Source organism: Vulpes vulpes, chromosome 14 (genome assembly GCF_048418805.1).
Source record: "Vulpes vulpes isolate BD-2025 chromosome 14, VulVul3, whole genome shotgun sequence".
NCBI lineage: Eukaryota > Metazoa > Chordata > Mammalia > Carnivora > Canidae > Vulpes > Vulpes vulpes.
Window position 1 is genome coordinate 102830615 of NC_132793.1, and position 19301 is coordinate 102849915.

At 38.5% G+C, this 19301-nt stretch overlaps 1 protein-coding gene across 1 annotated transcript in view; it reads right to left on the reverse strand.

Moving 5' to 3' along the window:
• Positions 1 to 599: 599 nt before the first annotated feature.
• The window catches only part of BTBD1 (BTB domain containing 1), a 40713-nt gene continuing 22011 nt past the window's right edge, over positions 600 to 19301 (reverse strand). The window contains exons 4-8 of the mRNA XM_026000444.2: positions 17498 to 17695; positions 13148 to 13340; positions 6386 to 6473; positions 3288 to 3434; positions 600 to 2437 (exon numbers count right to left, since the gene is read on the reverse strand). Coding sequence (XP_025856229.1) covers positions 2279 to 2437; positions 3288 to 3434; positions 6386 to 6473; positions 13148 to 13340; positions 17498 to 17695 — 785 coding nt within the window. The 3' untranslated portion in view covers positions 600 to 2278. The remainder of the gene's footprint in view (positions 2438 to 3287; positions 3435 to 6385; positions 6474 to 13147; positions 13341 to 17497; positions 17696 to 19301) is intronic.

Sequence of the window (19301 nt, forward strand, 5' to 3'; positions counted from 1 at the left end):
GAGGACCGCCCGCTGCCAAGGACAGGAAGGGCCATTCTGACGCGCGGGACGGCGGGAGATGAAGCTGGAGGCGGGCAGCCCCGTGTGTTGCGGCGTGGCCGGTGGAGGCCGGAGGTGGGCGCCCGCCGCCGACGTGGGGATGGTGGCCGGGCCCGGGATGAGGGCGGGGGCCGGAGCCATCATCTCCGGGACCCTCGGGAGTGCAGCCGGGGAGCGAGCCCGGGGCCGCAGCCCTGCTCCCCCCGACGCACCCTCTCAGCCGCGGACTCGCTGCCCGTGAGGTGGGCCTACCGACGTACCTCATCCCGACCGCGTCGGCGCCTGCCGCGGCGGCACCGAGGCTGTTAGGAGCACTGGTCACAGAGTAACTACCGGAGTAGTCTCCATTCGCCCTCCTGAGGGCAGCCCAAGGGGGAAACCTGAGGCCCCGGAAGAGATCAAGCAGCCGAGGTTCCTGCTCTATGGCCCTAAGGCAGCAGCCAGGCATCATGTGTGGGGCAGTACTTCCTAAATGTAAAATTAAACCTCACTTAACTACAACCCTTATTCCAAACGGTGTCTTACACTCAGCTTTCAGAAGAAAAGACAATGACAAAAAATAATAATAAAATAAAAGGATAATAGGTATTTATTTTTTTTTTCAAATTCCAGGGGATGTCCGTATCAGTCAACAGTTCCAGTCCTTACACCCTCTACAGCTACCTTCAGTTACAATCATCCTTCAGTACAACACACATGAGAAGCATCCAAAAGGCCTCGAATGTCAAAAACACATGAACTTACCCAGGGCACACCATACTTTGTAAGGTAGGAGTACTTCCCATAAGTTACTACAGAGCGTTTGCTGGTTAATCTTTAGTTAACCAGAGCCACACACCCCATAGATGTTCCAGTTAACTGAGGTTTAGGGCCCTAGGACGATGTTACCAGAGAAAAATGCCCCTTCTTCAGCTATTCTGAGACCTCTGCCACCAACACACCTCGCAACCTTCTTGAAAATATAAAAGGAAGTACGATTTTGGATGAGAATTTTTTTGTACTAATTACTATTATTTAGAAAACCTCAATTCTTTTTACATTGTTACTTAAAAGAACTGTGATTTTTAACAATCTCCCCAAACTATTTGATACAACTTAATTACACGTTTCATTTTTTTACAAGATAATCACTTTCAAGGGAAAAAAGTATTTATATAAAAATTCTGCTTTATAAAAAAGTACGTAAATGTTATTCTACCAGGCATACTTCCTATGCCCTCCTAATACAGCTGCACCTGTGACACGAGAGGCCATAAATATGAACCGCATCTTCCCTCAGGTAGAACTGTGTAGGTGACAGAAAGTATACTTTCAGCAGGAGTGATTCTGTTGGATATCTTTAAAATTTCAAAGTAGCTGTTAGAAAGGTCAGTATTTTATTGTTTCTTCTTCTGTAATATTATCGCCTGGCCACCACCACCAGCGCCATCTCAATCTTGGGCATTCTCAGGAGCATCCCCCATACAGATACACAAGTACAGTGCTGCACTTTAGTGATACAGAATCCAGTCTAGACTATACCTTTAGATCCTCTGTTTATGCCATATTATTGTGAATCTATACAAACTCCATTTATATTTTAAAACCGTACTATGTAACACATGACTATATACTATTATAAAATATCCTTTTTTGTAAATACATGGAAAATTTTCTTGGGCATTTATTAGGCCTACTTTAGCAATATTCCAAATGCTAACAACCAATTACTTCAAAACTCCAAATATAAAGTCAATTTTCTTAATTTTCTGAAATTAGTTATGTGAATTAATGAGAATTCTGTAGGAACACTGACCCATCTCAGCTCATGTAACCTTCAGAATACTTAAGCCGGTAAGTCCAACTCCTCTAATCTTCACAACAGTTAAAGCAACAACACTACCAGCTGTCTGAAACAAGGATCTTTCTATAAACTGTTGAAAGACCGTGAGTCAGCTATCTACAAAATTATACAAGATAAAGCTGAAAGAACCACATGGTTTTTTTTTTTAAGTTCTCTTTAAAAAGAGAATCCAGTTCTCTTTTCCCTTAAGGTTATAAGAAAATGGAAATTCTGCTTTTAAACCATGCAGAGATTTAAATCAACATTCTTCATCTCTCCTCTAAGAAACTAAAATGTTTCTTATCTTACAATTATAAATATTCATGACGCTCAAACTATTTTTTTGTGGCCAGTTTTTTATGCCTTTGAGATTAGACAGTATGGTACTATTTAGCCAAGATGTATGAGAATGCTAAATTATGTATAAAATATTATTTCTGGTATTTGTCCATCTTCTATTGAAGTGCCATTATTATTGCCAGGGGAACTGAAAAAGAAAAAAACAGTCTTGCTAGCAGCAGGTGTCTCATGCACGACTTTCTTCAATCCTTTTGTGCCATAGTGGGAATCTGGACCCTAAATGAGAACAAAAGGTTCATTAGTCATTTTCACTTAATAAGCAATTTAATGTGTTTTAATTAGATTAATGATCTATTATATTTCATTATAGTTCTTATATGAAATTTTATGTTAAGCCATTTAATGGAAAATAAAGTTTCTGCTACTTTAAAGTAGCAGAAAATCATTAAATCATTAAATTTTAAATCATTTAAAGTCATTAGAGCCAGTTAATGATTAAAAATACTGACTATAGAGGTCAGCTTTTAGACAAGAGTGAAGTGGTTTTATTTTTTTAAAGATTTTATTTACCTATTCATGAGAGACACAGAGAGAGAGAGAGGCAGAGATGCAGGCAGAGGGAGAAGCAGGCTCCATGCAGGGAGCCTGATGTGGGATTTGATCCTGGGATTCCAGGATCACACCCTGAGCCAAAGGCAGATGCTTAGCTGCTGAGCCACCCAGGCATCCTGTGAAATGGTTTTTAATTTTTTTTTAATTTTTATTTATTTATGATAGAGAGAGAGAGAGAGAGGCAGAGACACAGGCAGAGAGAGAAGCAGGCTCCATGCACCGGGAGCCCAATGTGGGATTCGATCCCGGGTCTCCAGGATTGCGCCCTGGGCCAAAGGCAGGCGCCAAACCGCTGTGCCACCCAGGGATCCCCTGTGAAATGGTTTTAATAATTATCTCCTGTCAAACATTTAATCTCCTGCTCAAAGGGCTATGTCTTAGCTCCCAGCTTCCATCTTTCTCCTCATCCTAAAGGTTTTACTGTCAGTGACTCTCAGCTTCTGTGGAAAATTGCTGTGACATGCAAGAAGAAACCCACCAGTTCACCCCCTGGAACGTCCTGGAAGACCCTTACTTTGAGTGTTGCACATGCCGTGTAGCACACGTTGGGCAGGATCTCTATAGGTTCTTTGAACATGACCCTGAATGTGTTAGCAGTTCCATCACAACTGAATCCAGTATCGTTTTGTCCCAGGGTCTGTTTTTTTTCATATTCGATGATCTGCAATGTTTCAAAGAGAAGATACACTTCAGTTGATGTAGCTGAAGTTTCAGAAAAGAATACGGAGCCCTTAAAACAGCGGCTGTGTCTCTGCCGTGTAATTCTTCTCACCCCAGAGACAGCTCTAACAGGCAGTCAGGAGTGGGGAGGATGCCAGCTCATGAGCTCGGCTGTGGGACAGAGGGGCTTCCATGGAAGACACACAGTTCGGGGAACTGGTTTTAGAACACTTGGATTTTAGATACTGTGGAAAATGGGCCTTTGCTCCTTGCTAGTCTTGCCGCTAGAAAATTTGCAGAGCCATTTCTTATGTCTAAATGTTATTTACTGAATTAAAATGACCTGAAATGCAGTATTCAAGTATGCATATATCAAAAATGTGAAAACCTTGTGTTTTCAATTTTGTTCCATCATCTGTGCCAGGCACTGAAGGACTCACCCTCCAGGAACTTCTAGCCACTAGACATATGTACATATGTACTGAGTGACATACATATGTACTGAGTACATATGTACTGAGTGACAACTCAGTACAGCATTTGCAGTAAGGGCTATGCATAAGGTCAAGCCGTTCAGTGGAGGAGAATTTTATCTTGTCAGGAAGGGGTTAGGCTGCACAGAGGAGAGCTTTAAAAGCTCCAGTTAGAGCCCACCCTGGGTTACAAAGGTCCATTTGAGGGGGCAGCAGGTGCAGAGGCGGAGGCTCACAGACCTGCCTTTTTTTTGCATACATCAGATAAAAACAGGAATGGTAAAAAAACGACCAAACCAGTAGATGCTGTGTGAGGTGAGGACAGTGGTCATCTCTGCAGGGATAGTGACCAGAAAAGATCACAGGGAGACTCCCAGGGCACTCAAACATCTTGTTCCTTGATCTGGCTGCACAAGTGTGTTCAGTTTGTAAAAAGTGAAACACACGTACTGCTTAGAAATATGTGCACTTTTCTATACATAGATCACAGATCCATAAAAAACTTAAAGACCCGGCATGCTGATGTCCTGGGGTAAAGTAGTAAGCCCCAGGCTCTGGCTGTGGCAGTATAATCCACAGCAAACTGCCACACTTCCCTGAGCCCCAGTTGTTTCATTTGGTGGAAACCCTGCTTTGCCTTCCTCCTAAGGCAGCTGTAGGAATCCCATTAGAAACTCCAATTTTAGTATATGTGCTGCCCAAGCGAGCACCTATTAGAAACTCCAGCAACACCAGTGGCAGATCGTGTTGCAAACACTTCAAGTGCATCCCATCACAAAGCTGTACGGTGGGCGCCACGGCTGCCACAGCAGACAAGGGAACTGAGGCTGAGACACTACATGATTTGCCCACCATCGCAGCTCGAGGTGGTGGAGCTGAGACTCAAACCCAGGAGGATCTGCCTGGTGGTGGATCTGGAGGGGGCGTGACGCTAGCCACTGGGGGAAGAAAATAAACACAAGTCCTATTTTTACTCATTTTACTCAGTTTTTATTATTCTACCATTTCAATACACCTATATCCCTGATGCCCTCTCTTGGGTCTGCAGATTATACAGCCTGCTTAAGTGGGTTCACGGATCCTCCTGGGATAGGATCTTAACACTACTTATAAAGTGAAAAGGGGAGTGCTCATGAAAAGCCTTTATACCCCTCAGAGGTTTGCTATGGTTTTACTGTACTTAACACAAGAAAAATAAAATTTTCTAACCATTGAAATCTTTCAAATAAATAATTTCAGTGGGTTCTGAACCTCAATTTGTTAAAAATATTTAAAATGTCATTAACTGGTTTGTAAGAGTAACAAATTTACATCAGTGATGTAAATTTATCAGCTGATTTCTTATTCAAAAAAATATTTATTCAAATAATCTCTATGCCCAAGAAGGGGCTCAAAGTCACAACCTCGAGATCAAGAGTTGCATACTCTTCTGACAGAGCCAGATGGGCACCCATCAGCTGAATTTTTTTTAAGATTTATTTGAGAGCCTGAGTGGGAAGGGCAGAGAGGAAGACTCTCAAGCAGACTCTGCATTGAGCCCAACATGGGATGGACTCCATCTCACGACCCGAGCTGAAACCAAGAGTTGGGGGTCTGACTGCGCCTCCCAGGCACCCCAACCGAGTTCCGATATAACTGTAGCAAACAGGATTAGACTATGAGCATGTCACGAGCAGAGCCAATAATGTGGTTCTTCCATTCGTAGCAAGGTGTCTTTGTGAGGTGGTGAAGAATCTTTTTCAGCTCTCATCCAATCAGACCTCTGAATCATTCCATATTTGGAAAACTAATGATGCATTTTGAACACAAAGGTCACCAAGGTTTTCACTATTAAAACTAATGTATTAATAACATTTTAGGGAAGGCAGTTATTTTGATAAAAGTTTTCAAACACTGTTTACTTCCTCTTCTCATTTCTATTGTTTCCTTATGCAAAATTATCAAAATACAGTATTGCATTGCATGTGCATAGTTTGTAAATACAAGACCACTTCATAGATGTGTTTCAAATACGATTTTACTAATTGGGGTGTGAATCACGATAGCGGAAGAACACTGGTTTACTGGAAGGGAATGAGAGGTACCTAACTGAGGTGGAACACATCTCAACAATGAGGCAGGGCAGAGTCCAACAACCAGAAATCAGGTGTTTAGTTTTGAGAAATTAGACAGTTTCAAGGGCTAAAGTTCAAAGTGCTGTGAAAAACAGCAGGTGGATGTTTTAAGACAGCCAATGCACAACAGGAATGGCCGGCAGAAGTATTCCTGGAGAAAGGAGAGCTCCTTATATGCTAATGCTTCTGTGAAGGACCCCAATTCCCCTAAAACTCCTCTTTGGTCGGCAATAAAACAAAAATGTCCTGGCTTTCTGATGGCTTTGATAATTCTACTGAAACCTGGATTTTGTTAAAATGAGATCTTATTGTAAAATCACATTGGTCATATTTCGAGATGATATATAGTGAGGAAGAAAGTGTACCTGTATATTCACTTGATAATCCGTGGGACCATGAATAGATCCATATAAACCAAATCCGACTATAGAGATTCTTCTGTTAACTGTGAACCTGAGAGAATGAAGCCAAATATAAAATAATACACATAATTCAGTAAGTATTCATAGTCTGAAGGCTTATAAAACTTTTTTAAGTGTTACCTGGAATATCTAATTTTGCCCATAAAAAGGAGAACTGTCATAAATGTGACATCCTTGGAGGTGTCCTCTGTTTACCAAAACTCTAGTAAATTTAACTTAATGCTAACACTTTTAATTTATTTATTTATTTATTTATGATAGTCATACAGAGAGAGAGAGAGAGGCAGAGACACAGGCAGAGGGAGAAGCAGGCTCCATACACCGGGAGCCCGACGTGGGATTCGATCCCGGGTCTCCAGGATCGCGCCCTGGGCCAAAGGCAGGCGCCAAACCGCTGCGCCACCCAGGGATCCCCATGCTAACACTTTTAAATAGAATTTTTCTCTACTATAATTCTTGAGAGTCAAAGAAAGTTTAACCTAAATACCCATTTTTGTTATATTGGTAATTTTAATGGTATATTAGTCTAAATATGTTTGCGTATCTTCATGAACACAAACGTGTCCGTCATTAGGCCCAAAGCCCAGCAGCCCAAACTACAACTTAACAGCTTGAGGAATACTTAACTCAGAGCCTGTCAGGTTCAGGTAGTGGGCCTGGCACCAGGGAAATAATGGTCAACAGGCCAGTCTGCCCACACTGCACCCATAGCCTAATGGAGGACACTAGTAACAGGCAAGTGAGCAAAGGACTCCATCAGTAATTATGGGCAGTGATTGGAGCTGGGAAGAAAGCAGGCTGCCAAACAGAACACTGGTGGTGCAGTGCTGTGGCCAGGACCTAATTTATGCAGGTGGATCAGGATGAGGTTTCGCACGAAAACAATGGGCAGGTCAAGAAACAGACCCACCTCACTCCATTTTATGAATGTATAAAACAGCCCTGGGAGACTGATCAGAGATGATCTGTGAACGTAAAGCAGGGACTCTCATCGTCTTCTGTAGCAACTTGAGTGATCACTGTTCTCACTACCGCACCAGTTACTTCCTGTCCCGGGTGCTGGGCTTTGGGTTTTTAAGTGAATTATTTCCTTTAATCATCGTAACAGCTCTATAAACTAAGTAACAGTATTGTTTTATTATCTTCAGTTATAGTTCAAGAAGCCGAGGTTTAAAAAAAAAAGAAAAGAAACTGAGGTTTAAGAGAAATGAACTTGCCTATATCAAAAAGTCGACTTAGCTGGGACACAAGTACAAAAACTGCTTGGATCAAAAAGCCAATGCTCTTAATACTATGTCAACCTCTCAATACAGTCCAAGGACCACCTTAAAAATTTTTAAATATGTCATTTACAGTTTTTTTATTTTAAAAAGTTAATATATTCTCTGTAAAAAAAAAATTTAGAAAATGCACCTAAGCAAACAAAGTAATTGTAAAGCATTTCTAAATCCAGAGATAGCCCCCATTTATCTTTTGGTGCATTCTCTTTTCAGAGTTTTAGTTCTATTTTTTAACAATGGGAAAAGAAGAGTTATTTTCTATGACCATGTTATTTTAAAAATCATCTCAAAATATATATATATATTTTTGCAACTTCCTTTTAATTTTAAAAGGTAAACAATTACTGTATTTAATTCATCATTGTTGGATAATCTAGGTTATTTGCTGTTTTTGTTATACAATATTGCCATATGAACAATCTTATAGGGCCTCAATTATGTCCTTAGAATAAATTCCTAGAAGTACAATTGCTGAGAAAAATGAAAGGCATGTTCTTAAGGCTTTAGATAAACATTATCAAATTGCTTTCCGCAAAGACTAGCACACTTTCCATCCCACAGGAAACAAAGATCGACTCTATGTCACACTCAGTAATCCTGAGTATTTTCATTTCTTTGTGCCACCGAGAAACTGATGACTGACAAATTCTATTTACATTTCTTTGATTACCAGGGAGTTAAAACATTTGCTCATATGCTTACTGTCTACTGGATTTTCTCTTTAATAAGAAATACTCATGTTCTTTTCCCATTTTTCTCTGCTGATGTCTTTTTCATGTGGATTTGAAAGGCCATGTTATACACCTGTGCTTTGTCATTAAATATTCACTACAGAAAGCATCCTGTTTGTCATTTATTTATCAACTTTATGGTGGCTTTGCAAGTAAAAATTTTGGATTATCTACAAATTATGATCTCTGCCAAATTTAAAGAGACCTATCTCACCCACATCGTAACATTTACCTCCTCTAGCCTCCTTTGATTTTTTTAATGTTAAAATTTAACTTTATACAAATATTGGTAGATGGGATAAAAAAGGATCTAACCTTATTTTCCCAGCAGTTAATCCTTTTTTCACCTTCTAAATTTCTTCCCTTATATTTTAAATGCTCATTTATGTTAGACTGGTTTCTGAACTCTGTAGCATGGAACATGCTTAACTTTATACTTTTCATATTCAATCCATACTTTTTTTTTTAAAGATTTTATTTATTTGACACACACAGAGAGAGAGAAAATATACACGGGGGAAAGAACCAGGCTCCCCGCTGAGCAGGGAGCCCCGACTCAGGGCTCAATCCCAGGACCTGGGGATCAGGTCATGACCTGAATATGATGGCAGATGCTCAACTGACTGAGCCACCCAGGCGCCCCCATACTGCTCTTCTAAAAAGAGATACATTTAGTCTTCCAGATTAATTTTAGAATAATTTTCCCAAGCCGCTGCTCCATACCAAACACAAGTGACTTTGGAAAGGAACTGCATAACATACCCAGTTAGCCTGGAAAGATTGATTCCAAAGTTCTCCAGTTCTTCATAAAGGTATGAGTCTGTGTTTCTTTTCTTTCTTTTTTTTTTTTTTTAAAGATTTTATTTATTTATTCATGATAAGACACAGAGAGAGGCAGAGGCAGAGGCAGAGGGAGAAGCAGGCTCCATGTAAGAAGCCCGACACGGGACTCGATCCTGGATCTCCAAGATCACGCGCTGTGCCAAAGGCAGTGCTAAACCACTGAGCCACCTGGGCTGCCCTGAGTCTGTGTTTCTTACTGGATTTATTCCTGCTCCTTTACGTTGTCACAACAATAAATGGGATCTTTTTTATTTAATATTATAACTGAAAATCTAAACATTTAAAAATTTTATCTTTTTATTGTGGCAAAATATACAACAAAATGTACAACCATCTTAATCATTTTTAAGTGTGCAATTCAGTGGAATTGAGGACTTTCAACCCTTGCCATCATCCATCTCTGTAACTAAATTCTTTTTTTAAGATTTCATCCATTTGTTCATGAGAGACACACAGAGAGAGGCAGACACACAGGCAGAGGGAGAAGGAGCCTGATTGGAACTTGATTCCGGGACTGGGATCATGCCCTGAGCCAAAGGCAGACACTCAACCACTGAGTCACCCAGGTGTTCCTATAACTGAATTCTGATGACACATGGGAACATCACTGGTCTTTGCATATACATTTCATATACATTTCACAAGTGGCCACTATTCTCTTTTATTGGTTCTAACAGATTTTTATTAATCCTGAGGTTATCCAGATGAATCCGTTGTTCTCAAAAGGAATTCTATCCTCAAGAAGACCATGCTCTGTTTTCACAAAGGTTTAGGGGCACTACTGGCAGGAGCCAGGGGCACCAGATTTACTGCAATGATTAGGACAGTCTCCCAAAACAAAGGATCCAAAGCAACTTTCAAATATCCTATAAGAATTCATGTAGGTGAAAAACTACAAGAGTTCAACCTAATTCTACTTTATGTACAAACCAAAGATTTTTGTTTTTGTTGTTATAAAGCAAGATTACTTCTACAGAGGATGTATCTTATGTCTCTGCACAGAAAGGAATCGGGGGATTAGATCCAACTCTGTTCTCTGCAGAGCAGGGGGTTCTTCAAATCTCAAACATCACACACTGTTTCAGCATAAACCAAAGATTTTTTATGGCAATTTTAATATTCACTGACCTTTACAAGAGGTGATTACCATATAAATAAAGTATCTTATAGTGAATTCTTGTTATTTGTAGCAATTATATTCTATAAAGTTGCCACAAATACTAAACCACTGCTCCTAGGGGGGGAACATGTGTGTATTATCTCTCTCTCTCTCTCTCTCTCTCTCTCTCTCTCTCTCACACACACACACACACACACACACACACACACACACACACACACACACGACCTCACATAGATTATAATCTTAAATCCTAAAAACAACTCTATCCTAGTAAATTCCATTATCTTTATTTTACAAAAGAGGAGAAAACAAAAGTTCAGAAGTGTTAAGTGACTTTGCCTGAGGCCCCCCACCAAAGGTGGAGAGTTAGGATTCACATTGCCCAAATGACCCCAGGGCCAGTGTCCTGCCCTATACTGCATGGCCCTCAACTGTCCCCATTTCTACAGGAAAGCTGAAATAAGGCAGAGAGTATCTTCTTGTGTGATCTCAAGTAGAAAAATACTTCTCAGGCAACTAAAATCTTTCCTATGACTTAAGAAAGCCCTGCAAGTATCAATTTTGAGAGTACAAATAAATTTTAGTGAATAGGCGAGTCGCAAATCTGGAAAATAATAAATATAACTGACTGTACTTTGTTTTATTTGAAACCTTTAAAAAAATGACACGATTGGCAGCACCAATGCTCCTGGTTTTTGACACATTAATATGATACACCTGTCCCCTGCCACGATGGCTGTCTCAGCATGCTGGTGTGTACACAGACTATCTTCTAGTGTGGTCCTGCCCAAGTGCCTACATTTGAAGTATGTATTTTATTTTATCTCAGTAACATTGCTTCATTACATTACAACTAGGTCATTATGTTGATTAAAAATAATGTGTGAAGTATATGATCTATGAATTTCATCAGGTAAAGAGGGAATACAAAATATTTTATTATAAAAAAGAGAAAACTCGTACTAATGTAGATAATGTTATCTGCAAATAAAAAAAAAAAAAAGAAAGACGTCTTCCTTTCCAGTATTCAAGGCTCGAATTTCCTTATCTTTTATGACAAACATAAATAAATCACATCACCCAGAATCATAAGAATACTCCTGAAACACAGCAAGGATGGCCAGCCTCATTATTTGAGGTTTTGATAGTCTATCACGTGAAAGAATTTTTCTAGACCCCATCTATTAACAGTTACATCTGGAATGAAAGTGAAATTTTATCAAGTCTTCCTGACAACTATTGAACCAATCAAATTCCTTTTCTTCTTTGATCTGCTACTGTGATAAATAGATATTAATACATTTCCTAAAACTGAGTCATTTTTTTCAATCTTCAAATAAACCCAGTTTGCTCACATGTACTATTTTTCTGAGATACTGCTAGATTCAAGACACTGATATCTTATGTCGAAGTTCTTCTGGATCAAAGAGACAGACCTAGAAAAGTTTTGGTCTCATCAGACTGCTGTATAAGGGTTATGCTTCTTTCAATAATTAACCAAAAGTATTTTCTTCTTTTAATGCTCAAGGAAATGACTTGTTCCTTGAAGGTTTGATAAAACTCACCTGTAAAAACCACCTTGTGAAGGGACAGTTCTTTGATAACTTTTAATTCCTTCCATTGGTAATTGGTCTATTCAGGCTTTCTTCTTCAGTCAATTTTGATAATTTATATTTGCCTATAAAATGATCCATTCCATCAAGATGTTCAATTTATTAGCACAGGGTAAGCTCAGAATTAAAAAAAAATTGCCTTAGTGAATGATTTATTCCAATTATTATTTCTAAATGTATGTTTTTTTCCTTTACTATCTTTGAGGTTTATTTATTTTGTTGATTATTTTAAGGAAACAGCTTATGCGTTTCTTAATTCTACTGTTTTAAATTCATTAATTTCTACATTTATCTAATTTTTCTTCTCATTTCTATTGTTCTTTCGCTATTCATTTTCCAGCTATTTGAGTTCAAAGCTTAAATCATTTATTTCTACTCTATTAAAACTAGATCATTATTACTGTTCTTTTGTGTGACACTTTGGCCTCATCTCATAAATTTACATATAAAACATTCTCATTGTGACTGATTATCAAATAGTCCACAAATGCATTTATTTCCATTTTCACCCAGTCATTTATAAGTCCTCCCCCTCAGAATTGTTTTTTTAACAAACTTGTTTTATTAAGTTCCTAGTTTGATACTAAAGTGCCATTAAGTAAGTAAAAATCCAAAAGGTATATTTTATGAAAACTGGTACTTATTTTATTTTGACATTTAACCTAAAGAAAACACAGTAGAGCAAAGATAAATTGCTCAACAGGATTATATCCATGCATCTTTCAAAATTCTGGATTTTTTCTTTTAGCCATTTCAGCTTTCGTAGCATACATGGAGCTATATCCCCTGTGCAGTATCCCATGCAAAGAAAAAGTTCAAGTTAAACGCTATAATAGCAAGTGTTTGACTGACTTAAGGTGCAGAGCCCACTGGCCAGCGGTGGCAGTCCAAACAGAACCCAGGTCGTAGGAAACCACCCCCCCAGCCCTTCTCCCTTCACTGTTTTCTGAGAGGTCCTCTCACTCACGGTCCAGTGAGGAGATGGCTGTATCTCCCTGACTCTTGACTGTTGTAGTAACTCAGAGATGTATTAAACAAAGTTGAAACTAAAATGTGGTCAAAGATCTTCTGCAACATACAGAGAAGGGAGCCCGCACTTGTGGTGAAGAAGCTACCTGATGCGGTCGCTTGTGCCACTGTAACCCCAGCGGCTCTCCACCTGCTGGAACCTGTTGATGCAGCACTCTTTCCCCCGCAGACAGCATCGGGGCCGATCGATATATTCAACTCGTGGTTTAGGGTTGACAGTAAAATGAAGAAAGAGATTTACCACCTCACGATCGGACAAAATTCCAGACTGAGCGGGACCTGCAGAAATAAAAATATAACCTAGGAAAAGCACCTTGATTTCAATACCACATTTGGTAATACTCAACATAATCATGTGAATTCAAATCCAGAAAATGTAAAGTAACAATGAGGCAGAAAAATTTCAGTATGTATTTAATTTTAAAGATTTCTAAATCCATTTGAGGTTAATCTAACAGAACGTAAGTGTTTATAGTGCTCTCTCTCAAATCAATCAATCTTTAAAAAACAACCACAAACGAACAAAATCCTCAACAAAGAAAACTTCAGATAACCTCGCTGGTTAATTTTCCTAAACATTTCAGGAAAAAACAACACCAATCCTAAACTCTTGAACGCTAAAAAAAGAAACATTAACTTTTGTATGAGACCAGCATAAACTTGGTAATCAAAATCTCACAATTTCATTACAAGAAAGGAAAAATTATAGGCTAATTTCTCTCATGTAGTAGTCATAAAAATATTTTTATAAATTCAGCAAATTGGATTTGGTTACATAGGATAATGCAAGACAACTAAGTCTGGCTTATATAAGGAATCCAAAATAGGTTTAATTTGGAAAATCAGTGTTGTTCACCGTATTAGGAAAACAAAGCAGAGAGTATCTCTCTACTTGCTAGATGGGATGCTGCCCAATTCATGCACTCCTTAATAAAATCAATTACGTATTTTAAAAAAGAAAATAAAGGGGAAAATTACTGCATCACTATCTGAAAATAAGAGAAGTAATTGATAAAGTTAATGATAAAACTCTCAGCAGACTAGTAATAAAAGGAAGCATCCTTAATCTAATAAAAGGTATCTACAAAATATTCACAGCAAACATACTCTGTGAGGAAATACTTAGAGCTTTCTGTTTCTGTGTAAGACTGGAATGAAACAAAGATGTTCACTATCAGTACTTCTATTCACCAATATGTCAGAGGTCCTAGACCATATAATAAGGCAAGAAAAAGAAATAAAATGTCTAAAGATTAGAAAGGCAATGCAATTATTATTGTTTGCAGATGGCATGATTGTACATGTGTACTATGTACAGTGATCTACAAATAAATTATTAGAATTAGTGAATTTAGCAAGGTCACTAGATACAAAGTCAATATAGGAAAATCAACTGTATTTTTATCCACCACCAGTTCCAACACAGACATTTAAAAAAACAATAATGGGGTGCCTGGATGGCTCAGCCAGTTAAATGTCTGCCTTTGGCTTAGGTCATGATCCCAGGGTCCTGGGATGGAGCCCCACATCAGGCTCCCTACTCAGTGGGGAGTCTGCTTCTCCCTCTCCCCCTGCTTCTGTTCTCTCTTTTTCTCTCTCTCAAATAAATAAAATCTTTTAAAAAACAAAGATAAAAAAACCAGTAACTTACAGTAGCATTTAAAAATGAAATACCTAGGCAATAAACCTACTAAGAAGCATACAAGACTGCTACCAGAAAACTCAAAATATTACTAAGAGAAATTTTAAAGGACTTAAATAAGTGTTTCATGGTTTGGAAGACTCAATATCATGAAAATGTCAATTATCTCCTCACCAATCTATAGATTCAATGCAATCCCTATCAAAATCTCATTATTTTGGAAGGTAAAAACTGAGAAGCTGAATACAAACTTTATTTATACGAAAAATGCAAAAAGACCAAAAATAGCCTACATAATTTTGAAGAAGAACAAAGCTGGAGGATTTTTACTACCAGATACCAAGATTTAGTGTGAAATTATGCAGAATTGGTAAAAAAATAAATAAATATAACATTGGAACAGAACAGACACTCCAGAAACATATTCATTCAAACAAAATGACCTGATTTACAACAAAATTTGTCCAGCAATGTACAGGGCAAGGATAGTTTTTTAATATGTAGCTATATGGGGAAAAAAATGAACCTTAACCTCTACCTCACACCATATATATGTGTGAGAAAACAATATAGAAAACAAAAACATAGTTGGCTTATGGATCTAAACATTAAATGTAAAACAATAAAACTCCTTGAAGAGAACCTAAGACAATATCTTAATCATTTTGAGGATGTCAAGCTTCTTAAAAGGGGGGAGGGCACAGAAAGCCTTCGCCTTACTAAAGAAAAAGATTGATAAAGTAACTTCATTAAAATTAAGATTTTCTATTTATCAAAAGCCAAGATATAGAAGCAACCCAAGTGTCCATCAATACACAAAAAGATAAAGAAAATGTGGTACACATTACAATGGAATATTATTCATAAAAAAGAATGAGATCTTGCCATTTGCAACAACATGGATAGAACTAGAGGATATTATGTTAAAGTGAAATAAGTCAAACAGAGAAAGACATATACCATATGGTTTCATATATATGTGGAAACTAAAAAACTAATGAACAAACAAACAAAATAAATAAGCTCTTAAATACAGAGAACAAACTGTGGCCAGAGGGGAAGTCGTTGAGGGGGATGAGCAAAGTAGGTAGAGGGGATTAAGAAGTACAAACTTTCAGTTATAAAATAAGTCATGGAGATGAGAAGAACAGCATAGAGAATATAGCCAATAATATTATAACAACATTAATTGGTGATAGATGGTGACTATACTTATCATGCTGAGTACTGGGTAATATACAGAATAGTTGAAACACTATGTCATACACCTCACACTAGTATAGCGCTGTATATCTACTATACTTCCATAATAATTTTTTAAAAAGAAAAATTATCTCATGAATGAGGATATCCAGTTATTGGCATAATCAACATCATTAATTGTCAGAAACACAAAAAATTAAAACCACAATAAAGTATGTCCTCATCCTACTATATGACTAAAACTACAAAAACTGACAATACCAAGTTTTGCAGAGGATGTGGGGCAACTAGAATGTACTCTTAACTCTCTTAACTTGGCAGTTGAGCATGAACTGATATAATCACTTTGGGTAACTATCTGGTAAGATCTAATGTTGACTACATGCACACTCTATCACATAACGATTCCACTTGTATAATACTCAACAGAAATGTTTACATATGCACCCTAAGTGACATGTACAAGAATGTTCTTAATGGCCCCCAAACAGAAACAATCCAGATGTTCAGCAAGAGTTAAATGCATAAATGAATCACGGCACATTCATACAACAGATTATACAACAATGAAAAAGAATGAGCTACTGTCACACACAACCACTGGGATGAATCTAAGACATGTTAAGAGAAAAAAGCCATACACAAAAGAACACATACTGTACATATAATTTCCTTTATATATGTTCAAAAACAGAAGACATGAACATTTCTCCAAAAATGACATCCAGATGGCCAACAGACACATGAAAAGATGCTCAACATCACTCACATCTGTCAAAATGGCTAAAAGATTTTTAAAGATTTTATTTATTTATTCATGAGAGACACAGAGAGAGAGGCAGAGACACAGGCAGAGGGAGAAGCAGGCTCCATGCAGGGAGCTCGATGTGGGACTCTATCCTGGGACTCCAGGATCACACCCTGGACTGAAGGCAGGCACTCAATCGCTGAACCACCCAGATGTCCCAAAATGCATGATTTTTGTATAGTTATACAAACTATTCAAAATATACATGGTATTTTAAAAATATAACCTATGTTCACTCATATGTGTGGAAATTAAAAAAACAAAATAAAAACAAATGAATAAACAAACAAAAGGTAGGATCAGACCCACAAACACAGAAACTGGTGGTTGCCAGAGGGGAGGATGGGCAAAATGGGTGAAGGGGTGTGGGAGGTCCAGACTTCCAGGGATGAGTTAATTCACAGGAATAAAAGGCACAGCACAGGGAATATAGTCAATGATGCTGTAACAGCCTTGTATGGTGACAGGTGGTGGCTACACTGGTGGTGAGCACATAACCTTATAGAACAGAATCACCATGTTGTACACCTGAAACTAATGTAACCTGTGTGTGCCTCTACTCAAACAAACCAACAAAAAGAACCTAATACATATATTGAAATAAATATCCTATGTTATCCTGAAGGGCTACCAGAAGACATAAATGAAATTACATGCACATACCCACATTCATATATTGTGTAACTAGAACGCAATGAATACCAGCTGCTTCTCCTCCTGCACAGGGAGGCTAGCTGACTGCCTATTTGTTTTACACAGATTTTGGTCAGGTTATAGGCTTACCTGCTGCAAACTCCTCAATAGTCATCAGTGGAAACCGGATCAAGGACAGTGCTTTTCCTAGAACTTTCTGTTTGTTTCCAAAAGTCACAGGTAATTGTTGTCTTTGACATTCTGCTTCTGCCCATCGTACAACAGCTCCAAAAAGTCGACTTTCTCTAATACTAAGTGTGTCTCTTTCTAGAACTGCACAGAGTGTGTCTACAAGTAAAATACAAAAGTAAATCAAATTAGGAATATTTTGCTCTTTAACAAAAAACACAAACAAGTTTATATTAAGTTTTCAAATTTCAACAAAAAACAGGCTAGATACTTAAAACTCTATACTTAAAAATATTAAAGAATGAAAAGAATTAAATGGCAAAGTTTTATTTTAAAAAATTGCCATAAGGTTAACATTCAACTTATTCCTTATTATACATGGAAACTTAGGTATAGCATCTCCTTGTATATTCATGCCATTTATTAAGCAAACTCAAATATCCAGAGTAAGATTAATAGTAAGTCTGTCAGAGAAAGCGGCTTCAAATTAGTAATATAAATGCATAAAGTCTACAGATAACCATGCATTCATCCCCTAAATATTCCTTATTAAGTACTTTTTTAAAAATAAAGATTTTATTCATTTATTCATGAGAGACACAGAGAAAGAGACAGAGACATAGGCAGAGGAAGAAGCAGGCTTCCTGCGGGGAGTCCAATGCAGGACTCAATCCCAGGATCCCAGGATCATGACCTGAGCCAAAGACAGACACTCAGATGCCCCCTTCATTAAGCACTCTTTATGTGTCAGTCACCATTTTAGATGCTGAAGACATATCACTGAACAAAAAGTTAAAAATTCCTTGCCTTCATGGAGCTTATATTCTTTTTTTTTTTTAAGATTTTATTTATTCATAGAGACACAGGCAGAGACAAAGGCAGAGACACAGGCAGAGGGAGAAGCAGGCTCCATGCAGGGAGCCCGACATGGGACTCGATCCCAGGTCTCCAGGATCATACCCCGGGCTGCAGGCGGCACTAAACCGCTGCGCCACCGGGGCTGCCCTGGAGCTTATATTCTAATGGGGGGAAAACATTAAACATAAATAAATTTAGTATGTTAGAAAATAAGTATAGAACAAATAGCAGGGTAAGGAGAGTCATAAATGCAGTTTTGGTGGCTCATCTGAGAGCTAAGACTTGTTTGGGGCGGGGGTGGGGGGGCCATCAGCCAAACAGAGGCCTCGCGAGAGGCAGTGCTCCAGGACCGACCATGTGAAGGCCCTCACACAAAAGTGTGCCTGGCAACTCTGAGGACCAGCCAGTGTGGCTACAGTGCAGTGTGCAAGAGGGAGGCCAGTATGGCTAGAGTACAGTGAGCAAGAGGGAAAAGTGGTAGGTGATGAGGCCAGAAATGGTTGGGGAAACGGTATATAATCCTATAGTACCCTATAGATCATTTGCCTTCTACTCTGAGTGGAAAAGGGAACAAACCTGTGGAAGATGTGGGGCTGTGACATTTTATGTTGTAAAACGATCACACTGGCAGCTGTGTTGAGAAGAGATCATACTGGAGGTAAGAGTAGAGAGGAGACTGGTTAGCAGGCTCCTGCTCTGATCCAAGTCAGAGGTGAAGATGGCTGGGACCAGAAGGATGAAGTGATAAACACTCAGCTTCAGGATACGCTCTAAAGGATGACTCACTCTGATGTCCTCAGAGACTGAATATAGAGGGTGACGGGGGCAGAAGGGGGGTGTTGTGGGTCAAGGGTAATTCCTGGGCTTCTAGTCTAAGCAATGGATGGATGACAGTGGTGTCAACTAA